The sequence below is a fragment of the Heteronotia binoei genome, chromosome 6 (genome assembly GCF_032191835.1).
Source record: "Heteronotia binoei isolate CCM8104 ecotype False Entrance Well chromosome 6, APGP_CSIRO_Hbin_v1, whole genome shotgun sequence".
Taxonomy (NCBI): Eukaryota; Metazoa; Chordata; class Lepidosauria; order Squamata; family Gekkonidae; genus Heteronotia; species Heteronotia binoei.
In genome coordinates, this window is record NC_083228.1 from 28792301 (window position 1) to 28818628 (window position 26328).

Genomic DNA, 26328 nt, shown 5'->3' on the forward strand with positions numbered 1-26328 from the left:
GGGACAGCGTTTGCCCTTTTCAACCTGCAGGAAATTCTATTCCTACCACCATTTCCTACCTCAAGAAACTCCACAGGTTGGTTTTGCTTAATTTACACTAAATTGATTTTCTCTCTCTGTCTCTCACATACAAATGGACACACTCACATCTCTCTCTCTCTCTCCTCCTCTGAGTGACCTGATACTCTTCCTCTCACAGACATTAAAGATTCCTAACTTTTATTTGTTTTAAAAAAGGACACATCCAAAGATCTGGATAATAAATTACTTGCGTTTCCTAAGAAACTGTTTTCCTTTTTTTCCCTTTTCCTTTTTTTTCTGTCTTAAGCTGTTTGAAGCTTTTTGACAGGAATAAGCAAGTCTTTTCTAGATTGTACTCGACTCTTCAAAGCATAAATGCCAGTAAAGAAGAAACAGGAGAACAAGGCAGGAGTGGGAAGAGAGAAGGGCAAGGAAATCCCCACCCCACCCCTTGAAGAATCAAAACAAGAGAAAACAAAATCCCAGCTCAGATTCCGAAAGCCCTCATAGCCACTTGATGTGGCAGAAGCTGGTGGGAGGCCACTACTTCCACCATGGGCTGTGGTCATGGTGAGCAATGATACATTGCTTTTGTGCCTCACTCCAAAGGCTGTGAGGAGAAGGAGGAAGGAGTTTTGTTTTTAACACTTAGACTGTAAACTGTTCAATGTGGATCTCTAAGGCTGATTGTGATTTGAGGGAAGGAGGGGCGATAGAGGAAGAAGAAAACCCATGTCGATCCTCTCAATGATAAGCACCATCGTCTTCTCCCTCTCTTCAAAATGGGTCATTTCCTTCCCTCTCTTGCTCTACCCTCCATTCGGCCGTTGCCGGAAGTCTTCTGGAACTGCATCAGCAATCCCCCTCTGTTGCCATGACAAGCAGCATCTCGCTCTTGCCCATCTCTTCCAAGGCACAGGCCAAAGTATTAAGATCCCCATCGTCTTGGTGCTGGGCTTCCCATAAGTCAAGGATCACTCCTGTGGGGCTGGCTTTGGTGGCAAAGAAGTTCAGATACCTGTGCAGGAAAACACAATGAGAGAAACCGTTGGTGTCTCCTTCAAGATAATTTTTCCCTTGAACTTCTGTTTTGTCAGGACTTGGATTGTTGGAAAGGAGGGTACAGTGAAGCACACACATAAAATAAGAATGCACTGCAGCCAAGAGACTGAGCCACTGTGAAAGACCCAGTTTGAATCTTATCCCTTCCAGGAACTTGCTAGGTGGTCTTTGCCAAGCCCTTCCCCAACATCTATAATATGGGGATAAATATACGGACAGGATCAATATAAATTCAGGGGGTAGTCCTGTTGGTCTGAAGCAGCAGAACAAAGTTTGAGTCCAGTGGTACCTTTAAGGCCAACAAAGTTTAATTCTGGGTATAAGCTTCTGTGTGCATGTGCACTTCTTTAGATGTATCTGAAGAAATGTGGATGCGCACAAAAGTTTATACCTAGAATTAAACTTTGTTGGTCTTAAAGGTGACACTGGACTCAAACTTTGTTCTGAATCAATATAAGTGCAACTGTGAAATACCTTTCCAGAGTTAACCCCTGCGCCCATTGGCACCCTTTTATATAGTTTTAGCAGAACTGTTTCATTATTTCTTCTCTGCCAGGCATTGGTTATGGAGACTGTTTCTGCACATTATGGAATCCTTTTGTAGCTTACATTGGGTGTTTTATGGCTTGTTTTTGTTTCTGGGCAAGGAAAGGTGGCATAATATAGCTTGATCTCATCAGATCATGGAAGCTAAGCAGGGTTGGTACTTGGATGAGAGACCACTGAGGAACACCCTGCAGAGGACCACAATGGCAAACCACCTCTGCTTCTCACTTGCCTTAAAAGCCCCTTGCTGTGGTCATCATAAGACAGTCATGACTTGATGGCACTTACATCCATACGTTTTGCTTCAGGATTTGGATTACTTATGTGTCATTTTTATATCTAAGCTACCACAGGGATTTTCATCACAGGCAAGCTGTAGACATCCAAATAAATATACGAGTATACCCAATTGGCTTTTTCAACTAATATGTTTTGGAGCCCTGGAATAAAACCCACCGATCCATGGAAAGTTTCTGAGCAAGGAGTCGCCAGTCGTTTCCTCTGGAATTGGGGGCATCAAGGCTGTTACATATTTTCTGTCGTATGGACAGAGGGATCTTGAAGGCGTATGGTCCCAGCTGAGTTGTGAGGGCATTGCCAGGGCGGAAACTCAAGGCATCAAAGGAATTGGAGTTCTGGAAAAACAGAAGGATTTGTGAGTTTGACACAATCAGATCTAGGGGCTGCTTGAACTGATAAGCCAGTGTGCCCATTGATATTCATGTTATTAAAGTGCTACCTAATACCTCATCTATGGATAGCAGTTTAGTTCAACCCAGCTGCCCCAGGGACTCTGCATGTGTCACATGAGAAATAAGGCTATATGACCTGGCCCCATTCAAAAGTGATTTCTAGCCTCCTTCCCTTTGAGCCTCCTTTGAGCTGTTTTCACATCTGAGACTCAAGCGCCCCTTCCTTCATTGGGTTTGTAATGCAAATATAAATAATACATGGAATGCTCACTCATATTACAAATGCCTTGCTCCTGCCTTTCTTTCTCCTTGAACAATAAAGAGATTAATACTATAAGGAGAGAGTGATGGCCGATTTCACTTTCATGTGTGAAAACCAGCTTAGTCTCACCTTTCTAATTCCATGTACTTCACTGCAAACCCAGTATCTGCTTTTTTCGGTCCCAAAATGGGGGCAAAACTTGCTTAATTCCCTTTGCAAACTAGTCAGAAACAAACATAACCCCAGATGCCAGAGAGACTCCAGGAGAAAGATACACAGATAGTGACTGCTATCACTAAAACACATTCACTGATGTGATATGCTTGGATGGTTAAAGCTGGAAACAATAGGGAAGAGAAGGGTAAATATCATGCCTTAAAAATAATAACAGTGACTTCCATGATGACATCAAGTTCTTTTGCTTCAATGAAGCCAGGGAGAAGCAGCCTTCCAGTATCAGCAGGCACAGCTGAACAAGAGCGGGACTTCCAGAGTCAGAGGAGCTATCATAGGCTGCAAGATTAGCCAGTGTGCGAGGTGGAGTGCTGTAGAGCATTGTGGTTTTGGGAGGGATTTTGTACGGAAGAACACTGCAAAATGGAAACTCAAATCCTATACTCAGACTATACTAGGAAAATAGACAAAGTGGTGCAGTTGCTTCCTATGGATTTTGCAAACTTTTTTTCATGCAGGCACTATAATGGGAGAATATGATCAAGGTGGGATTAACAAACATTTGGGACTGTTATAGCCATGGGAAAAGCCAGAGTGGTGTAATAGTTAGAGTGCTCGACTAGGATCTGGGAAACCTGGGTTCCAATCCCCACACTGCCATGGAAGCTTGCTGGGTGCTTGGGTCAGCCACATGCTCTTAGCCTAACCTCCCTCACAGAGTTCTTGTGAAGTTAAAATGGCGAAGTGGGCCACTTGGGGTCCCCATTGGGAGAAAAGCGAGGTAGAAATAAAGTAAATATAGAAATAAATAAGCAGCCAGTGGCACTTCTGGCCCAATGTTCCTCTGGGTCTCCATACTTGGGAGCAGACAAAGCCCACCCAGTCATGGATATATCTCTGCAAGCACAAGAACTGGTGCTCAGCATAATCCTTTGCTCAAATTCTCATAAGTGGAATAAACTTAGTCACCAAAGACCCATCTTCATAGACTGTATCCAACCCATTTGCTTCCAGCTCCATGGTTATATGTGGATCCACTTGTAAACATTATATATATATTAAAAAATCATGCTGATGACTTTGCCACTGCTATCCTGAAATCAATCATTTCAGTGGAGTGTGTAATTTTCAAACAAACATGCAAGGAATGTTTGACCCAAATAGAAGCATTAATACTTGCTAAGGTCAGTGGTGTTAATCTGATATTGAGTGCCTTTACGCACCATCCGTAAACTGTAACTTGTTACTGAATTATCTATGGTGTTTTAACTGTTTTAATCTGATTGTGAAATGCTGCCCCTCACTTTGAGCCCTGTCAGAGGGCAGGGTGGGTAAAAATTCGAATATAATACAGAAATAAATACACATCCATGAGAAGCAGGGCTTTTTTTGAGCAGGAACACACAGGTGTCAGGGGGTGTGACCTGATATGTAAATGATTTCCTGCTGGGCTTTTTCTACAAAAAAAGCCCTTAGTGAAACAATGGTGACATTGGGGTATGGCCTAATATGCAAATGAGTTCCTGCTGGGCTTTTTGGTAGAAGTGATGAGAAGTGACGTGGGGAAAGAAAGGCACTCTTTACATACTCCAAAGCTAACTGCAAGGAACAAATTCCTCAGTAAAATGGATGATAATGGGGCAGCACCAGGGCTTTTTTTTTTGTAGAAAAAGCCCAACAGGAACTCATTGGCATATTAGACCACACCCCCTGATGTCACCATTGTTTCACATAGGGCTTTTCTGTATAAAAAGCCCAGAAGGGGCTCCTTTGCACATTAGGCCACACCCCCTGACACAAAGCCAGCCGGAACTGCATTCCTGCTAAAAAAAAAAAAAGCCCTGGGCAGCACCTTCTAGGATGAAATGTAACTCCTAAAATAGCTTCTGCGCTCCATCTAAAATTGGATATATTATTTTAAATTACTTTTTCTAACAGCACCAGCAGCCTGCTCACACACAGCTATTAAAAAGAGAGAGATCTGTGCCTTATTCATCTGGTTGGAGGGCTGCTTCCATAGGACAGATCCCTTTTAGAATAAGGCCATAGTGTCAGCAAGATGTCCTAGCAAAGAATAAGGAGGATCAGCAGGTCATCAATGAAAATCAATTTGTTGGTCCCTTCACAAGATATGGGGGCATAAGCCCCAATTCAACCTCTAGAGTAACCCCACTGATATGACAGCTAACCTATCAAGGCAAACACCTCTGAGAGCTGCCACAAAAGACCACTGTTAAATATTATGCTCTCTCTGTTTCACACCACCCACCCACGTAAGTTTCCATAGGTTGCTTCCCTTTGCTCACCTCTCCAAGTTTAATGTGTAACTGAAATATCTGCCCTTCCCCTTCCACTTGCCGGACACAGATCTTGCAGGTAAGTTCTGTGGAAGCTGGGCTGTATCTCTCGAGGGTGAAGGTGCAGTGTAGTGCCCGTTGACTGCCACTCCAGATGTGATAGAAAGGGATTTCCTGAGGCAAATTTGAAAATCTGATGAGTCAGCACAATCAGTACACTGGCAACACAAGGATGGCTTTTTTGTAATGTGCACCAATAACATAAAGCAGGTTTGCACACTTTCTTCTAACCCATGAAGTCAAGCTTAGTTTGATAGTCACAGAATACTGAATATCTCTGTTTTGGGAGTAGAGGCAGTATTTTGAGGGACAATAAGGATGAACAGCTGCCATTTTGTTGTCGATCCACTGGACCACACCTCAGTGGATGATAACTCTGCCACTCACCTGATACTTGGCAAGGAGTTTGCTCCTCCAAAGTGAATGGGGGATATCATGGATGGAGAGGCGGAGGTTGTGATAACTGTCTTTGAACAGTAGGGGCTTGGGTTCTTCTAAAAGATAACCACCAAGAGTTTTTTCTAATTCAAGAACTTCCTGTGGGACAAGTAAAAATAGAGAATGGTGAGAACAATGTGTCATGGATGTGGCCAGAAATATAAGGCAGTAGATGCTGATCTTGACTAAAGAGATCACAGATGACATAATTCAAGCCAGATAAAAAACACTAAGGTCGTTTTCGCACTCACCTCCAGCCGGCGCGACCCCCTCTTCACCGCGCAGGATCTGCGCGGATTTCGCACTAAATGCCGCGGAGCAGCCTTTTGCGCCGGAAACTCCCGGCGCAAAAGCTGCTCAAACGTAAATCGCCAAAAAGCAGTTTGGTGTTTGCACGGCTTTTGTGACGGGAGTTTCCAGCGCAAAAGGCTGCTCCGCAGCATTTAGTGCGAAATCCGCGCAGATCCTGCGCGGTGAAGAGGGGGGTCGCGCCGGCTGTAGGTGAGTGCGAAAATGACCTAAGAGTATCACAATGTCTTCGTCCCTTCCCCTGGCACTAAGAACATAAGAACAGTCCTGCTGGATCAGACCACTGGTCCATCTAGTCCAGCATCCTGTCTCACACAGTGGCCAACTACAGGGCATAGAGGCCGAGGCCTTCCCCTGATGTTGCCTCCTGGCTCTGGGATACCTCAGAATGTGGAGGTTCCCCTCAGTCACTATAGCTACTAGCCACTGATAGACTTATTCTCCACGAATCTATCTAATCCCCTTTTAAAGTTGTTTATTCCTAGGGCCATCACTACATCTCTGGCAGCAAATTCTGCATTTTAATCACTTTCTACCCAGCTATACATTCTTCTCCACAGCCCAGGCTTTTCTCCTAACACTACTGTGGAATTAAAGCATTCAAAGAAAGCCAGTGAGAATTCTTATGCAGCTTCTGAAGCAATGTGCCATCAGCAATTAACCAGCACAGCAACGACTGCAGTTTGTATGACGTCCTGGAAAATTAATCCCCTCCCTTATTCAAATAAGCATTAGAACATAATAAAGAGCAATTAAAGTTTCCTTCCTGATACTGCCCAAATCATATGCCTCAAAAGAGAACTTCTGCAGTCCTCTTGTGGACATTTCAGCTTACAGAGAGAGGCTAATGCAGGCCCAAGGTTAAAAATACTCCAGATAGTAAGATTTGAAAACATCAGCTTGACATTGAGCACTGGAACTAATCACTCTTTGAGAATAAGAGCAGATGGAGATTTCTACTTCATTAAGAATGATGGGTCACTTTCATTAGTCATGTATGCAACTGATGCTAATATTATTGATAGGCTTTCAAAGGAGCTTGGCAATAAGTTATTTGTGGATCAAGAGCAATGAGGCAATTTCCAGCAGATCTTTACCAGCTTTGATTGTGAGATGAGGTTGTGCATGGGAACTAAGGGATAAGCCGACATTTCGCCTCCGCAAACTGACCCACTAGCTGGGCTGGTCTTGAGGCAGGGTTGCCGTCTCTGGGTTGAGAAATACCTGGAGATCTGGGGGTGCAGCCTGGGGAGGGCAGGGTTTTGGGGAGGGGAGTCAACTCAGCAGGGTGTAATGCCATAGAGTCTTCCCTCCAAAGCAGCTATCTTGATCACCTGGAGATCAGTTGAAATAGCAGGACATCACCTGGTGCTTCCTGAAGGCTGGCAACCCTATCTGGATGTATGAGTGTATCATCCATATCTGGAGTGAGTGTTTGGCAACCCACAGCTCTGCATGAAGCTGGGGATATCAGCTGGATTCTCAAATGCAGCAAGCATTTGTTACTGTTGATTAGTTAAGGGGGAAAGGTCAGGCTTCTCTTATTTATACCAAGCAGGGCACTTTTTTTGTAGAAAAAGCCCAGCAGGAACTCATTTGCCTGTTTGGTGTAGTGGTTAAGTGTGCGGACTCTTATCTGGGAGAACTGGGTTTGATTCCCCACTCCTCCACTTGCACCTGCTAGCATGGCCTTGGGTCAGCCATAGCTCTGGCAGAGGTTGTCCTTGAAAGGGCAGCTGCTGTGAGAGCCCTCTCCAGCCCCACCCACCTCACAGGGTGTCTGTTGTGGGGGAGGAAGGTAAAGGAGATTGTGAGCCGCTCTCTTCGGAGAGGAGGGCGGGATATAAATCCAATATCTTCTTCATCTTCTTCTTATCTATTAGGCCATATCCTGTGACACCACCATTGTTTCATACAGGGCTTTTCTGTAGAAAAGGCCCAGCAGGAGCTTATTTACACATTAGGTCGCACTCCATGACACCACCATTGTTTCTCACAGGGCTTTTTTGTAGAAAAAGCTCAGCAGGAACTCATTTGCATATTAGACCACACACCCCTGATGTCAAGCCAGCTGGAACTGCGGTCCTGTGTTCCTGCTCAAAAAAAAAGCCCTGATACCAAGCATGACCAACCCAGAAGGTTTATACTGTTGGCCAGTCATTGGAGCTGAAACTACACACCTGCTTTTTCTCCTGCACATGACAAGTTCTCTGGGGGAATGTAGCCTCTGAGAGATCATTAGGCTACATTCCAGCCTGTAGTCAGGATTCTTTTGTTTCAAGCCCCAAAGTCCTTGGCATCCTCCAAGTTGCTGATCTCATGTCTACAGTGGCCAACCAAGGGCTTTATAAAGCTCCTGTTTTTTTATTTTATATGTGGACCATTTATGGCTTTAATTTTTATAAAAGCCACCTCAATGTTGAAAGATGGGATGTAAATATTTTAAATAAACAACATTTTCTAATATGCCAGTTTTCTGCTGGTGGGTCGCAGCACAAAACTGGGACACCAGTCAGCCTACAGAAGCTGCAAGAGTGGAGCTACTGCTCTTTTCAATGGATTTGTGTGTGTGTGTGTGTGTGTGTGTGTGTGCTTTAAGCTAAGAAAACATATAAAGGAAAGGAAAGTTATGTCAGAATATGTTCATCAGATGGAATTAGCAAGCAAGGAAGGAAGAGAATGCCTTTGCTGAACCAGAAAAATAAATAAAAGCCCTTGTGTTGTACTTCCAAAACAGGGCACAGAATATAGCCCTTGCAACATCCTTCCTCTCCCTCCTGGGGACTCTACCCAGAATGACAAGGCTGCTCCCCGAGGAATGGGTTAAACACACTTATTACTCAAACCAAACTCTGGGTCACTTTTTAAGGCATTGCATCAGGCTGTTTTGCTCAATTCCCAAGTCCCATCACATGCTCCTTGTCACAGCATGGCCACTTTGGGCAGGAGTAGCTTGTGCTGTACTAGATGTGGCAGCTAGACAAGAAATAGTGAATGAAAGTGAATGCTTTGTGTGTGGAAACTGGTTGCTATCTGCTCTGAGGAATAGGGAGTCCGCTGGCATTGTCTTGACATAAACAGGAGTGAGGCAAATGCCTCTGTTAGCTAGCAGACTGTTCTTAGATACAGAGAGACGCAGATTCCAGAACTCTAGCCACATTAATGCTGGCTCACTCATGCATATTTGCTATGCACCCATGAGAGTTGGCAGTGTCTTGAGTTCAAATTTCCATTCACTGGATGATCTCAGGCCAATCTCATTCTCTCAGTCTAACCTCATGGGATTGCTCAAAGGATTACATGGAAGGATGATGCCAGTATGCTGTGCTGGATAAAAATGTAATTGGTAGATAACAGAACACAGCTAAAGTACCATGGACTAGAATTTCCACACCATCACAATCACTTCAAACACTGTGCTTTTCAGAGAAGACAGTTCACCGAGTGTATAGCAAGCAAGTGAGGTCTAGATCCAGATGTGAACTCATTTTTAGTTTCTTGCAGCATAATGACAAAGCTTCATGAAGCACATAGAAGACTAGCAGAGGCACAGAAATTTTTTTTAAGTTAAAGCTGTCAGATGCATGATTGTGCTCTTTTGTTCACACTGACCCTCCAGGTCCCTGAACATGGAGGATGAGATGAGACAAAGGCTGTCCAATGTAGAGCCAGTTTCAGGCAGGACTTTGTGTTTGACTGAGTGCATGTCAAAGTATCAGTTAAGACAGGACTGGGGCACCTAAAGAGGTTTCGTAAGAGTCAATGTTCAGTGACCATCATGGGAAATGCTTTCTAAAGTCAGAGGATATTTTCACTTGGACCACAAAGCACATTCTAATGAGCCATGCTGAATTACAAACTACCCTCCAGAGAACAAATGGAAGAGAGTTATCCTATAAGAAACTAGTTTTATAGTGTGATAAATAGTTCTATCATGCCTGACAAAGATTGCAGAAAACAGATGGGGAAAGGCAGCAGCAGAAGAGAGCCAACAGAGCAACATTACCTTCAGGGCATCTGGCATGTCCTCCAAGCAGTAGACTTTGAGATTGTATTCCAGCGAAGTGCAGAGGGTAGGTGCAAAGATGGCGAGTTGGAGTCTTTTGATGGCTGACCTTGAGTAGGACTCTCCCACAAGGACATATGTTCCAAGTTGTTCTAGCAGGATGTGGCAGCATTTGGGTTCCAGCTGGCAATAGCACGGTGTGTTCACAGTCTCTTCATCCAAAGTTACAACTTCCTGGAAGAAGAGAAGGGGATGGAGGAGAGAGAGAGAGAAATAAAGATTCCTTCCTGGTACCTCTTCCCAAGCTGATGGTACCATTTAACAGGTTCTTCTTCCCATTTCTCAGCATCAGTGCCATGTTTTGTGAAAAAGAACCATTATAATTCTAAAGCAAGGGAACTCAAATTGCAACATGAAGAGCTTAATTCTGCAGACTTATATAAATTATTCAGATAAACTTTTTTTAAACATGAAAATTTCTGTTAAGTTTGTAAGTAACTGCATATATTAAAAAGCTGTGCATTGTGTCCAAACTATGCTTAGCATGCTATTAAGCATATTTGAATAATTCTTGAAGTTTGCATAATTTATTCGAATCCTGTTATTCATGGGGAGGGACAAAGAACTACAGAATAATACTTTCAGAAAAGCCTAGCTGTTTAAAGTAGCCAAAGCACTCTTTATATATTATCCTGAACTCTTTATGACCCTGTAAAATAGGTGATCTTGAATTACTCATAAGGGGCTGAAGCTACTTAATAGGCTCGTGCGGAGAGGAAATACATTGGATAATTAACAAAGGATTTTCATGAGTTTCTATGCTGATCCAAAGTTCTGTCCTGGAGATCTAGTCAAGGATTCCCTGCAGCTTCACAAGGTCTTTCCTACACAGTTTCAAGAATATCTTCCCAATTATAAAAACTATGTTATAAATTATAAAAGCTTTTAAAAAAAAAAAAAAAAGCTGTGATGCTTGGAAAGTTGACTTCTGTGGCTAACCTCCTATATTAATGTTTCTGCAATCTTGCAGCACTGTGGTACACAAACAACCCTGATTAAGTGGCCTTCCTAGCGGGAAGCATCAAATACCTGCAAGGTTCCATCTTTTTTGGCATAATCCCCCCTGCCCCTGCAGTGCTCCCTGATAGGTAATATTAACATTTCCAGCACCCCCACTCTTTTAAATTCCTGCAGTCCTGTATAGAACAAAATCCAGGAGGCATTTTTAAATAGCCTTGTGGGTTCCAGCTAGAAACTTACAATTCCCTTGCTTTCGGTTAATTAAAAAAAGGTCATTGACCTCACGGCCCTCAGTGCTATGGAACTAGGAGGCAATTTAAGTAGAAACCAAAACAGTTTTAATCATCACACCATTTTGTGAGGACAACTCATTGTTTTGAATACTGGGACACAGAAGATTATTAGTTTGTAGGGAACGAACAAGACAAAATAGTAAAGCGGCCATTTCCTTTAAGTAACTGACCTGCCCCATAAACAATATACACTGTGTCCTAGCAAATGAAGCTGGGTGAGATTTCGTTCCCACATTTTAGCCTCCTGCTCCTCCCACCTCTTATTTCAGTTTACCTCCCAGTTTCCTTGGTGGGATTGAGTCTTCAGCTGCAGCATCCAGTCTGGAGAGCTGACGTCTGCACAGTGTGGGACAGTTAGGATGACGGGGTGGCACAGGAGCAGTCCGGTGGGCCCACACGTCACCATGGGACTCAGTATGGTCTGTGTGCCTTCCGATGGCAAGCTAGAGAGTGCAAACACACAAGATCTGTTGACATTGTCGCAAAAGAAAACTGGAAATGTGGCATCCATTAGACTGGCCTGGGAGGGGGGAAATGGTCAGCAACCCCTTGTCTTGGAATGTCCCATCAAAATGGCTAAGAGTGGGGGTTAGCTGGTGCCTCTCCTGCTGCTGCCGCTTCTTTTTGCCACGGATGTACTTTTACACACACAGCTGAAGAACCAAGCAGCACCTCTAGAAAGATGGATTTGGCTCACGGCCTGCAAGCGAAAGGGCTGCCATGCCTCCCATTATGGCAAAGTTCCACCTCGTTTGCATGATTTCTTCCCTGCAGTGCTCCCTGATAGGTAATACTAAAATCACAAGCATTCCAGTTATGGCAGAAGATCGTAACTGGCAACCCTTTCTTCTCTGCACAGAGCAGCAGTGGGAGGAAAAATATAATTGCCAGTTTTCTGCATGGCATGATGTCACTTCCAGGGAAAACCCAGAAGTGATGTCACATTGTGTGCAATTGCAAGTGATGTCACCCCCTCCCCCGCTGACCTCTCAGTAGTTGTTAGCCAAAGAATGGAGTCTTGAACAAAGTGGTATGGTACCTTTGTATTTGACAGGAGAACAGCGAGCACTTATAAACGTCTAAACCAGGGGTCCTCAACCTACGGCCCGCGGGCCAGATGCGGCCCGCTGAGGACGTTTATGCGGCCCGCCGGGTTATGGCAAAATCAGACCGGAAGTGACGTTCGACCTAAACTTGCGTTAGCAACGCACACTTCCAGCACTGGGCTGAGGCGGCGGAGACAGAGTGTGAGGTGATACCGAGGTGAGGTGAGTTCCCAGGCCAGGGTGTGTGGTGTGGGGAAGGGAGAGAGATGCAGAAGACGGAGAACTGACGGCCCGCGGCCTTGTACAGTAACGGCAGTCCGGCCCTCCAGCAGTCTGAGGGACAGTGAACTGGCCCCCTATTTAAAAAGGTTGAGGACCCCTGGTCTAAACAAATGTGAAGACTCTTAGAAGAGAAGCTAAGTTCAGTAACCAAACAAAACCTTTCAGCTCCACTTCTTGTTAGGGAAGTCCTGGAATTTGTACAAGTAAATTATACTCTCACGTTCTATTACCTCTTCCCTGCTTTCTTGTTTGCTGTAACATGCAGTCGACTTCCCTTCCCAGGGCTTTGCTTTGATTATATTTGCATATTTTCCTGAGCTAACTGTCTAGTCTGTCTAGTTATACGTCTTTATAGTACGACTCACCTGACTGCATTCCTTATTCCAGCATGCTCTTACATGGAGCTCGGTAAAATTACATGAATTAGGGAAACATAAGAGCCACGTTCTTTTTGGAGAATGAATTCTTATGACTTTACCATTCCCATGTTGCACCATTATCTAATACAATTGATTAGAATGTGTAGGCAATTTTTACAAAGGCTGCTCTAGCCTTTATTTGTGTCTTGGCTCTGCCTCTTCCCTCCTGCACCTCTGCACTCTCTCTCCGTTCTTCCTGAGGTTGATCAGGAAGTCCTCTTGTAGAACTGTATCTGAAGAAATGTGCATGCACACAAAAGCTTATACCTTGAATAAAACTGTTTGTCTTAAAGATGCCATGCCACTGGACTCAACTTTTGTTCTTGACCCAGAGATGTGAGGGTTTAAATACCCTGCTACAGTTCCTACAAGCTTTGTACTCTTTCCAGGCTTCACAACATCTTTTGGGCCAGCCAAGGCCTCGATGCCTGTAAGATTGGAACCTCTGCCAGACTTGCCAAGGCTCAGAGTCCTGATGTGCCCCTTGTTATTGCTCCTTGGCTGTCTAGTGCCTCACTCAGTGCAGATATGGTCCCATCCCTCAGGTGTGACTCAACACAGGAGCCCCTGGTCATAATACTGGCTTTAAAAAGTAGCATTTAACATAATACTGGCTAGAGCAAAAAACAAAACTGCACGTGCTGTTCTTTACTTACAGAGTGTTTTCTGTTTTGTTGATCATCAGGTACATTTCATAGAACTTCCCCTGAGGAATTGCTCCGTGAGGCACTAGCAGACTCACCCCTATGCGGAGAAGAAAAAAATTACTGAAATAAAGGGGTTCTTGGAGTACCACCACCTCAGGATGAATGCAGGATACCTTGACTGTGGAATTTCTTCCCTACAGAAATATATCAGACCCATCCCCCCTTTACAAGGTCCATGAAAACTTTTCTTCTCAGAATGATCTTTGAGGATGGGAGTTGGTATTTTAAAGCACAGACTCCCTTTTTAGCTGTTCTTATGGCGCTGATTTGTAATTTTTAATACTGCAGATTAACTCTTCCATTTATTATGCTGTGACCTACTTTGAGAACTGTGGCTGAAAGTGTGCTATGCTTCTCTAAGCTAACAAAAGTTCAACACGGTCCAGCAGAACAAAGATGCGGAAATGGAAATGAAAAGTGTTGGGTTGTTCGAGCAGTGGCCATGTACCAGCAATCAAAAGCTGTTAATGCCAATATTTTTACCTGTGCCGGGGATGGTGAGCCTTCCTCCCAGGCAGCCAAATGTCCCAGTGGCACTGTTCCCAGGCTCTCGAGGCAAGGTCAGGAGCTGCTGAGAGCCCATAGCCTTGTTCCTTAGGTTCATGAAATAATTATCCCTGAGGTTCTCCCCTGGGAAGGTGTCTGGGGGCATGGCTCCTAACAGGTCTGCCCCCTCATGGATCCCGGGTGTGGACGATGTTGTGGAAGAGTTATACACTTTGATCTTGAGACTAGGGAGTGGATCAAGCAATGGAGAGTTGGTCATCGGGATCTTGTCAGAAGAGTCTTGCAAGGTGTACATAGGACCGCGGTACACACCCGCGTTGGCTGTCAAGTCAGGCTGCATGGAAGGGTGCAGCAACTGGGGGGTATCTATAAGAAAAGAATAGATGAACAATGCTTAATTGGATATCATCATCATCATCATCTATTGATGCTCACAGACCAACTGATCATAAGCATATAAAGGATACAAAATCAATCCAAAATACATTTAAGTCATAAAATTCGCTATCTATAAAACATCAGAATTAAACATGAATTTTGAGTAATTGCATATCAGTACTTGCACATTATGATGGCTAGTAAACAGACGGGCTCAGGACTTCCCCATAGGAGAAATATAGTCTTTGAAAAAATAACCAAGTGTACAAGAGGACTAAGTTTGGGGATCCGTTGCAGCAATTTCCATTTTATTGTGACTTGAAAGAAAACTGCTCAAAGACACTACTGCTGCCACTGCTATAGAACTGTAAAGCTGTACAAGGTGAAGCTTTAAAATGCATGTCATGCTAATCATGTAAAATTGGCTTGATATATCTAGACACATCTACTGAATTTATGCACTTTCTATGGTTTATGCCAGTGATGTACCATATCACAGCCATTTTAGCATGGCAGCTAACACGTTACAATTTCTCTTTTGACAGTATGGTAACTGTCACATAGAGAACTGAAACACTGAAAGATGGTTCTGTATCTATACCAGTAAAGCTACCATTTCAGTAAAATTCTTCACAAAGTAAATAGGGAACTGTTGTCAATACTTGGAAGTGTATTGCATATTAGGTCAAGTGGAACATCTTGTGCCTCAAGGCGAAACCATGAACTGTTTCTTTTGTACCGTCAGAAGGACCCTCCCAGAACTCTCTCACAAATAGTCAACACGGGGACAAACAAATCACTCCATTCACTATAAATGATGGACACATTATGCAGAATGAGGCAATAGACCGAGAATTCTGGACTGAAACTCAAAGCAGATTATACAATGTGAATCAAGTACCATCAACAGGATGTAACATCCAATGCACAATACAATAGGTCGGATTTCGACTACTGAAAATTGAAAACAAACAGAAATCTCACAGAACTGACACAAAGCATGAGCATTTAAACACGATACATTAAATGGTGTAGAAACTACCTACTCTGGATCAGTGTTGGATAGCAACACAGTAGTGTTGGTCACAGTCCTTATCCTTTTATCATGCATAGTACCATGCTTGCAAGAGAGTTTTTTTTTTTTTAAAAAAATTGTGTTGGGAGGACTCAAAAGTATGACTCTCCTACTTGTCATCTGAAGTGCTCCAGGTCAAAATCCTGCCATATCATTCAAGTGTAATATGCAGAACAACTCGTAGGGACCAAGCCTTTCCTCCTAAACATTTCTGTTGTACTATTCAGTGCAGGTGCTTTCTAACTCCTTTCTCATTTGCCCTCACAAGGAGCTTGGTTAATATTTCCATTTTTAATTAATAAAAAAAAAAATTTTTTTTGACAGAGAACTGAGCAAATGCTAGGCTACCAAGCAAGTTTGCAGTTAGTAGGGATTTGTCTTGGTTCAAATCCAGCTTTCCTTCCACTGGATTATCACTGCTTTCAGTTTCACGCTTCTGGTTTTAACTCTTGAGATTCTGTGGGAGATTAAAAATGCAGGGAGCACAAGCACAACAACAGCTGAAATAGATACAGACTTTATAAAAAAAGCAGATCAAAACTTTACCATGTCTGGAAGTCTTGAAGTTGACTGGGTGGAAGCCTCCTGTCAGGGCTGCTGAAGAGTCAGTGATGTCTGTATCAAAGTCCCGGCAGCTGCGCCTGTACACAACCACCCCAACAGCCATCAAGATAACGATGAAAACAAAGATGGCAACCACCAGGCCAGCATACAAGGCCACATCACTCGTAGCCTCCAGTACTGTGGGAGGGGAAAGAAGGAAAAGAGAGATTAACGGGGAACTTTATTTTTGCTTGCAGTTTCTTAAATCAGAATGGTCTCTGTTTAATACAAAATGAATAACCTAATTGGGCCAAATTAAATTGCCTAATTAGGTCAAATTAGACCAAAATGAATGGCACAAAAAAACCCAACCCATTTGCTCTTTTTCTGTTAGGATTTGTTGGGAAGACTATGACAAAACAGTAGAATTTAAAGAAAACATTGGAAGCTTAAATAAGCTCACTGGCTTCCCAGATTTCTTTCAAGACCAGTCTTGGAAAAAGCTTCTAGACATGTCCAACCCTCAAGTTAACAGATTCTCCCCCTGCAGTGTTGCTTGTACAATGCTTCTTCTTCCAGGGTTCAAGTAGTTAAATCTGCACAAATTGAACCCCATGTCTGGGGGAGAATCTGGTAATAAAAGTAAAATCTAGAAAAGGTTCATGGGGTTTAAGAACCGCTGAAATCAACATTCCAAATATGTGCTCTGGATTGTATCCGAACTTGTAGTCAGTGACACCACAAAAGTATCTAAAGCTGTCTTTACCATCTTCAAGGTATTAGTGGCTTCAATTCAACACTTCCCCAGAAGAATTCCCCCCAATATAGTAACAACTTGGATTTTATACTGCTTTCCTCCCTGCTCTTCTTCCCTTCCTTTGTTCCCTTTCACTCATTCTCGCTTTCCTTTCTACATTATGTCCCAAGTCACTAGTTCCTTCTTTCTGAAGGGTAAATCAGGTCAGAACTGAGGATATTTGGTATTGAAATTATAGCCAGGATACAATTAACCATGTGGGTGGTTCTTTGGGAACTTCTTCCTTGAGGGCACTGCAGGTATAGTACAGATGAAGTACAGATTTGGAGAATTATCAGGGAATGAACAGGCATCTCTCCACCCCCCACCCCAAGCATGCAAACTGTGCCACTTTCTATAAGAGTGGGAGGATTCCACAAAGATTGTCAAGGCAGATATGGGAACACCCATGTCTGGCTTTCCTCATTAACTACTGCTGATTTTTTTCTCCATCTGATTCCAAGGTGCAGTATATAGCAAAAACACTGTTAAGTAGCTTAGGATAAGGGAGTATGTATGTAATTTAAAACCCAGTGAGGAAATCCAGATTCTTCTCTCAAGTACACGTCTGTATAAAATTCACTTCAGCACTAATATTATTTATGAACCCCATGTCATCAATATACATGGCATTTTACAGTTTAAGCAAAAGGAGACAGGCTCTTGGCTCCAAGGAGCTCCCAATTTAAAGTTTGACAGAATGGAGAGAGAGCGAAGAAGTGGGAGGTGGGGAGAGGCAGAGGTAAGGAGACATTACTGTGGATAGGGAATGTGGCCTCAGGATCTAACCAAGGGAAGGGGAGAAGGGAAACAGAAAACTGGCACTACATGTGTGTGCTAGAGAGAGTTCCAGGCATAAAGCTTAACAATGGCACTCTCTGTCACAACAAAAAGTGCACTGTGACCACAACACATATTCTGATGTAGCAGAAAACCAGACTGCTATTTCTACAAAATATGATATGCTAATGAGCTACAAATAACCAACCAGTTAATGATAGGTGAGAGAAAGAAAATGGAAATGAAGTGATACAAAGAAGAAAAGACTGGTTTTAAGGGGAAAAATAAAAACATTCTTCTCACTAAAATATGAACAAACTCAAATTTAATTCCCACTGGATTCATTTCACTGAATTCAGTCACAAGAAGAAGAAGAAGAGGAAGAAGAATTGCAGATTTATACCCCGCCCTTCTCTCTGAATCAAGAGACTCAGAGCGGCTTACAATCTCCTATATCTTCTCCCCCCACAACAGATACCCTATGAGGTGGGTGGGGCTGAGAGAGCTCTCACTGCAGCTGCCCTTTCAAGGACAACTCCTGCAATAGCTATGGCTAACTCAAGGCCATTCCAGTAGGTGTAAGTGGAGGAGTGGGGAATTAAACCCAGTTCTCCCAGATAAGAGTCCACACACTTAACCACTACACCAAACTGGAAGAGTGACAACATGTGGATGGACTATATTGTTGTGCCACATCCCCAAAAACTTAATTAATTTTTTTTGTCCTTATTAATCATGCCCATAGCCAAAACATTGTGTGTACATACTAAATATGTACTATGGAAACCATCATAAACCAATGCAGAGCAACAACAAATCTCTAAACATAAGTGTCCTAAAATCCCACTGTTATTTAATTTATTAAATTATTTATTACAATCACATTTAAGTTCAATAGAAAGTATTTGTCAGTTGCCCCATTGCTTTTGACATTTTTGGTCACAATTTAAGAGGGTAAGACCAAGTTTGTTTTTTATCAAGCAATTTGGAGAGTACAAAAGATACATTTTCCTTTTTGTCTTTGTAAATAAAAAGGCCAGAGACTTAAAAACAAACAAACAAGCCCACCCCAAACAAAAAACATGATGTTGAATTTAACCAAGAACCCCCAATTATCACTGTGGGGGCCAGTTCTGTTTGGTTAGTCTTTTATTGTCTGAACCAGAACTAAACCTGAATCCAACAATGCATCTTATCTATTTAATCGGAGCCTAGCTGAAATAAAGTCCTTGTTGTTTTTTTGCTTTTTTTTTTGCTAAGCCATAAGGTTGACAAGTATATTTTACATTGCTTTAGAAATGGCTGAATCCTTAGGGGTTGCTTCAGCAGCAATCACCTCCACTGAGGCTTCCATAACTACAGAGATACCCTGAGAGATAACAGTTCTCCTGCTTCATCTTATCACTGAGAAAGGCCAAACACTTGTAACAGACAAAAGCTAAATTTCTAACATAATTACAACAAAAAGAAAAATGGCTGCAAAATGAAGACTTACGGTGACTTTTGGGTTCGCCTACAAATCTCTTATCTGTTAGGAAGAAAACAAAGTTTAAAAAAAAAGGTTGAAGAATGAGGATGGTGGCAATGGTGGTAATTAATTAAAAGAAAAACAAAGGGCAGGTCAGCAAACACAGGGGAAAGGATGCGGTGAAAACATAAGCATGAGGGAACTATTTATATAGAAGTCACATGCACCATCAAACCATGTCAGCGATATTGATAGGGAAGCTAACATCTAACCTTTTCAATCTACACCTCTTTAACACCTGCCCTGATACATCTGCCTGGCACACCAGAACTGCATCAATGAGGATAATTGTTGTTTATGTCCTCTACAACAGTGGTTGTCAACCTTCTGCATCTTACATCCCAGCAGTCAAGACCCTCAAGACCCTCTCAAAGACCCTGAGAAACAAAAAGCCCGCCTGTTTGGTATAGTGGTTAAGTGTGCAGACTCTTATCCGGGAAAACCGGGTTTGATTCCCCACTCCTCCACTTGCACCTGTTGGATTAGCCTTGGGTCAATCATAACTCTGGCAGAGGTTGTCCTTGAAAGGGCAGCTGCTGTGAGAGCCTCTCAGCCCCACCCACCTCACAGGGTGTCTGTTGTGGGGGAGGAAGATAAAGGAGATTGTGAGCTGCTGAGATTCAGAGTGGAGGGTGGGATATAAATCCAATATCTTCATCTTCTTCTTTTCACATTTATAAGTTTACCTACAAAAGGGTCTCCCCCTTCAATCTCTCCTCCCAGAGCAGACACACACAATCAGTCTTCAGGCTGGGCTGGACAAACTGGGGAGCAACCATTACCTGGTGAGAGCCCTCTCTTTGCTATGGGTCTGACCAGTGCAGCTATATCATCCTAACGGTTTGCGATACCATACTGATGTGGCCACCCCTTTTATAAGCCTGTATCATTTCTGCCCAGCTTGTGATGCACTAAGTTAAATGCTGGTCATTAGCCACAGATGGCAGCCCACCAGGCCAGGGTGGGGGCTCCATAACCCTCTCCTTTTGTAGCCTGACCGGGCTTACAAAATGATCTCTGTGTTGTCAAGCAGCCTGCCCAATGGATGGCACTCAGCTTGCTGGATAATGCTCTGCAGGCTGAGGGCAGAACAGATCTACGGGAGCACCCAGGCCACTGATTTTTCAACGCCATTTGCCAGTAACCAGGGGTGGAATTCTAGCAGGAGCTCCTTTGCATATTAGGCTGCACCCCCCTGATGTAGCCAATCCTCCAAGAGCTTACAGAAAAAGAGCCTTGTAAGCTCTTGGAGGATTGGCTACATCAGGGGTGTGTGGCCTAATATGCAAGGAGCTCCTGCTAGAATTCCACCCCTGCCCGTGATAATCATGCACGTAAGCACTGTCTATGCCATCTCATGGGATTTTTCATGTCCCTGGTCTCTGCTCTGCTTCAGTGTTTTGTTTGCTTTGCATAAATCCAACTTTGGTCATTAAAGAGGTAAATGCCACTCTGCAATTTGACTGGACAGAATGTTTTGAGCTGCCCCACTTGCCAACCATCTCGCCTTTCAAATATTATTTTTGCAACTGCACCTGTGTATCTGTTCATCACAGGCACCTGGCCAGCTCCTGCTACAATTTTCTTTTTGGAGAAGTTAAAGCTAACCAACCATCACGATATCTGCCTCAAGGTCCCCTCTTTTTTTTTACAGCACATCAATTTATTACACAGCTGCAGGGCTGCTTAGATGTGGTTGTGCGCGTTCCGTTCAGCATCACTTCAGGAAAACAAAGCACAAAGCACAGATCTGCAACTCTGAGAAGAGGGTGAACGTATGAATGCAACACATTTGGATGAGAAACATTTGGAAGATTAAGACTAGTTAGTACATGGCATGGGACAAAAGGAACTGAAACATGACTCAGCACTCAGGACATAGCTATGGTCATTTGGCTGAAAGAAAAACGATACTCTCTCAACTCTGCCTTTTCTAATTCCTTGTTTTCCCATAATGGAAGCATTCTTAATATTTTTCCTAGCACAGCTTTTAATGGACGCTTTGTGTTATGCCCTCGGTAAAAGGCCAGGGAGCTTTTCTGACATTAAGCCACCAGGAAAGCCTTCGATTCTCAGCTTGTAGTCTACGGACTTCTCTTAGGACAGTCTGCACTGGTCCTTTGACTTTGCCGGGAAATTTCCTGATGGGCTGCTGCACCAAAAGCAGGTAGAACCAGGCAGTGCCAGAGGGTCTGCTCAGCTCACACCCCGGCCAAGACGACAAGGGCAATGGGTGTCGGCTACTGTCCCAGCCCTCTGCCACTGAAGGCATCAAAAATTAAATCATGCTCAGTCCTGCTGGAGGCACCTTTCCTCTAGCTAGCTCCTCATCGGAGATCTCCTCATCAGAGATCTCCAAGTTGTACAACAGCAAGAGCCCAGCATACCTTTTGCATTTAATCTTGGAGCACTGCCCGGATACCTCCTTTTGCGAGAGAAGAACAAGCTGACTGGGTGACGTGTTGTAATTACACAGTAGCCCCTCGAGGGAGCAAACAAACAAAAAAGATTAATACAGAGAGCTAGAAGCATCTCGTGCATGTTAATATTCCGCCCCCCCCCCAAAAAAAAGCTTCATCTCAGCCCTCCTCCCTTCGAAGGCCTCTGAGCATCTCTCGCATCAGAGGAGAGCTGATGGAAGGGAGAAGCATATAGAATAACCCTTTCCTGTCGTCTCTCGAATGCAAGGATCTGAGACCTCTTCTATGTCTTGCCATGATGCGGCTTCATTTCCTTCTCACCATTTTTTTTTGGGGGGGGCCTGTGAAGTGTTAACAGCCAGCAGTGGGCTGGCACGGTGCGCTGCTCCCATTCCGCCTGCAAACTGCACTCAACCTCAGCTGTCGTGAAGTCTTAGGCTCCTCCAGCAAAGAGCCTCTTCAGGGCTACCAGCTATTGATGTGCAAGATGCTTTTTTCCCCCTCTCCCTTTGCAGGATGCCCTACTCTCCCTCCTCTGGATGCCAGCATGGATCAACCCGGTGAGTTAGTTGAAAACGGCATGTAAGACACAAGCACTCAGGCGAAGGGGCGCTTCGGGACAGGGTAGGAGTCAGGCAGAAGGAACACGGAGGAAAGGTCCCAGGATGCAAAGCAAGACAATAAACAGGAGGTGGCAGCACTGACACAATATAGAACACTAGGAGAGGAGAGGCAAAAGTTCCTTCCTAGGCAGGGGTGTTCTTGCAGCAAAAATTGCCTTTCTGCTTATAGAGTCAGTTTCTTGGGATCCTCCGAAAGAAGCAATAATATAGAAATTCACCAGCCAGAAGAAAAGTATGATGTCAGTGTGGTGTAGTCAGCTAGATTGTTCAGCTAGAATTGGGGAGACCTTGGTTCATTGGATGACCTTGGACCTGTCAGTCTCTCTTTCTCAGCAGAAACTGCCTCGTAGGGGTGTTGGGAGGATAAAATTGGGGGTGGGGAAGGGAGGAGAATTAGGTATGCCACATTCTGAGCTCTTTGGAGGAAGGGCAGGATAAAAATGGGCATCTGTAAAACTGAGAGGAACTGGTAGTCACCTGCTTGTTCTCTTTCTGCAAGCCTAGCTAACATAAACTGAACTACTGCAACGTTATAGAATGCACAGAAATATACACATGGCATAAACTGAAGGTTTCAATACTGGAATGATGAGAATCAACATGCTTTTCTCAGTGAGCTTAAAATATTGGACAGGGAAAAATCATAAGGGCCAGAGATCAGAAAAGGGTTTTGCCTGGGGTGGGGGGAGGGGAGCAAGCATAGGCAAATGATGCTTCCAGGCTATGGAGTAATTGAGAAGAGTGCATTGTGGGTAAAGGGACTGAATTCCAGAAACTAATTTGAACTAAACCACCAATACTGGGCTGTAAATATCTGGCAGTAGAACACTCACCCTGTTTCACCTGGGAAGCAAAAGACAAACAAACAACCTTGTGGGAAAAGGCATCTAGAGTAGGATGAAAGTTTAAAGGGTCACAAGTACTGAGGCCCCATCCGGCAACAGCCCTTTTATGTCCACATCGAGTCCTGCAAGGTCTACCACCCTCACCAACATCACGGAAAAGAGGCAGATCCAACAAAGGCTTCTTTGGGAGGTGGTGGGTTCTCCTTCCTTGGAGGTTTTTAAACAGAGGCTAGATGACCATCTGACAGCAATGCTGATTCTGTGAACTTAGGCAGATCATGAGAAAGAGGGCAGGAAGGGCTGCATCAGTGCTTAGTTTTTGTGGCCCTTTCTTACACACCCAGGGGATGCTGATCTCCACTTTGGAATTAGGCAGCAATTTTCTCTGGGCCAGTTTTGCCAGGGACCCTGGAGGGATTTTTTTTTTGCCATCTTCTGGGCATGCAGCAGGTGGCACTGTGCATTTGTGAATTTCTATGAAAACCAGTAGAAGCAGGGCAGTGGGTGAGACTGAAGCTGGAGGCAGCTTCAGGGTAGAACTGCTCTGAAGAGTTGCTGCACACTGGAAAGAACATCTTTAACACCTTCCCTGTCTCCTGTGTGCAAGAGAAAGAACAAAGCATCCCTGTGGGAGTCCTGCACCTTAACAGAGATGCAGAGAAGGACACAAGGAGTGCTTGGCTGCTGAGCCAAAATCTACCATCCTTTCCTGCTTGAAAGTCTTATTACTGAATCTCATGTGTGTGGGGTGAGGGGTACTTCTAGTTGTTGTGCCACAGAACTGAATCAAACATCCTTTGTACAAGTTCAAAGATTTTCTCTGGCTCCTCTGGATGTCATGAAATGAAAAATAAAACCATTTCTGCAGCACTGAGACCTGAATCAAGCTATAACTCATGTGAAGCATACTGGGCTCTAGAACAACACCTAAAGACTGTGGCTATTTCTACAGAAGCTCCCATACAATACCAACACTCATTGGATTTCTACATGTGCATGAAAGAAAAACAATTACATTAAAGTAGAATATGAGCCTTCTCTCTTGTTTCCACCCATACTATTCACACATTTTAATTGACATAGCCCACGTCCTCCATTCTCACACCCAAATGACCCCCAGGGCTTCCCCTAGTGACACCATTCTGATTACAGCAGGAAGAGTAAGCACCCCGCCATTAGAACCTCTATATGACAGAGTAGAATAGTTCAGGAGTAGCTCTGGCTATTTCTGAGCCCTAAAGATGTGTAGAAATTAAGGCCTGGGAAAGAAATATATTTTATCCACTAACTGTCTCTGTATATTTCCAAAATGGTTCTCTTGTCTCTTTCTTTGCTAATGCTAAAGAGGAAAAGAGTTCAATAGAACACAGAGCATTCCTATGTGGGTGACTGTAGCCTAGTGAAAAACCTATCTATATTCTGAGTAACACAGGTTTCGGCATCATGCAATCAGTTGCCTTCCAAGTCAACAATTTGCTGGGTAGCAGTACAGTTAGAGCTTATAAAAGATCAGCTACAGCATCCACGGTGTAATTCCCACCAAATGCAATGAGATGATCTCAAGCACCTGTGCATAAGAGGGCAGCCCCAGTCTGCGTACCTGCCAGACAGGGGAAAGCATTCATTGAGAAAAAAATGATGGCAGTGAAAATAAGAGATGAGAGGCTTCACGCAGTACAGAGAGGTGAACCCAAGTCTGCCACTGAGGATGCATTCAGCAAGGAACTGAAGCCAATCACAGCTCCCTAAAATGTACGCCTGTAAAATCTGGGCATTTGTAAACATGTGTCTGTCCCTGTTCAGATGTCAGCGCTTGAGCTGTGCATCAAAAGAAGCTAGCATGTTGAAATTATTTATTTAGACTGATCCTTGACTTGGGTAGGAGCTAAGAACTGAAGCTGCCTCTCTGCTGCAGATAGGTTAAAAGGAGGAGGCTTCTGAAGCATCGACTGCCGCCAGGATTCCTGGAGAAGATGCTTTTTTTCAGCAAGGCGACTCAGAGAAAAAAGATGAAATGCTGACTTATTGGACCCCCTGACCCTTTCCTTCTGCTTTTGCCCCAGAAAGTGGACTCACTTTGCATGCAAAGCCCATCGGTGCAGTTTTTGGAATCGAGCAGCATGCCGCTGCAGTCTTTGCCTCCGTTTTTGGGGGAGGGGGCTGTGCATTCTCGACTCCTCCAGTGGGTGCACTCCGTGCTGCAGGCTGACCACTTGCTCCATTCGGTCCAAGCTCCATCTACTGCAGTCCAGAAAAGACAATCCAACACAAAAAAAGAGGCAGCCAATCAGAGGTGGACCAGCAGAAGGGAGAAAATACTGTCCAAATACTAAGGAGCAGGGGGATGGAGTTTCCTTCTCCTAACCACCTCACCTTTGGCACCTCTGAGTGTAACAAACAGATAAAATGATAATGTCTGTTAGAGAGAGCCCAAAGTCTAACAAATTGCTCCTGCCTCTCAGTGGTTTGTCAGGCTTTTGCAGTCCCTGCCAGCTTGGCTTGGGGCTGGCTGGCTTCTCCTGCAGCCTGGTTAAAACCAAGCTGCAAGAGAAGTCAGGCCAGGATAGGCCAGAGTGGTGGGGCTGACACATCTTGCAGCTTGGTTTAAACCAAACTTTAAGAGAAGTCCGCTGAGGATCAGCCCTGGCAGCAGGAGCTGAGAGCTCCTCTACACCTTGGCCTGCCATTGGCTTCAACTGGGCTGCAAGAGAAGTCAGCCCAGGATCAGCTGCACCCACAGGGAGGAGGCTGCTTACCACAGGAACAGCTTCTGGTATTCAATCCCCCCCCCCCCGTTTTTTCTGCTCGGGTCTACTGGACCTGAAAAAATTTTGGATTTTTGAAAAATCCTGGATCCTAATACCACACTGGTATAAGGATATGGGATTTTTCAGGAATTCCAATCTTTTCCCCTGTTCAATAGACCCAAACAGCGGGTGGGGGGGACACAGGGGAGATTGCACACCCCTAGCTATGACTTTCCCCACATAGGCTGAGATGAGGGAGCATGGACTGCCCAAGGCCATCTACTGGTGGTTGAAGCTACATTTGAATTCAGAACTTCTCAGGTCACATGTTTGGTCAATAAAATATCCTACCTCTTTCCATTTAAAAGCATTATTTTTTTTCTTTCAACCATATCTTCAATTAATTTCAGGATATATACAATTCAAAACAAATACCAAATGTATTACATGTA

The 26328-nt window shown here is 44.0% G+C and overlaps 1 protein-coding gene across 2 annotated transcripts in view; it reads right to left on the reverse strand.

Annotated features, from left to right (window-relative positions):
- Window positions 1-202: 202 nt before the first annotated feature.
- The window catches only part of UNC5B (unc-5 netrin receptor B), a 227019-nt gene continuing 200893 nt past the window's right edge, over window positions 203-26328 (reverse strand). The window contains exons 7-17 of one of the 2 annotated variants that reach the window (XM_060241174.1): window positions 25206-25370; window positions 19209-19241; window positions 16141-16335; window positions 14118-14507; window positions 13584-13671; window positions 11455-11623; window positions 9868-10101; window positions 5502-5651; window positions 5064-5228; window positions 2086-2264; window positions 203-1039 (exon numbers count right to left, since the gene is read on the reverse strand). In XM_060241174.1, coding sequence (XP_060097157.1) covers window positions 874-1039; window positions 2086-2264; window positions 5064-5228; window positions 5502-5651; window positions 9868-10101; window positions 11455-11623; window positions 13584-13671; window positions 14118-14507; window positions 16141-16335; window positions 19209-19241; window positions 25206-25370 — 1934 coding nt within the window. In that variant the 3' untranslated portion in view covers window positions 203-873. The remainder of the gene's footprint in view (window positions 1040-2085; window positions 2265-5063; window positions 5229-5501; window positions 5652-9867; window positions 10102-11454; window positions 11624-13583; window positions 13672-14117; window positions 14508-16140; window positions 16336-19208; window positions 19242-25205; window positions 25371-26328) is intronic. The other variant, XM_060241175.1, reaches the window with a different exon arrangement.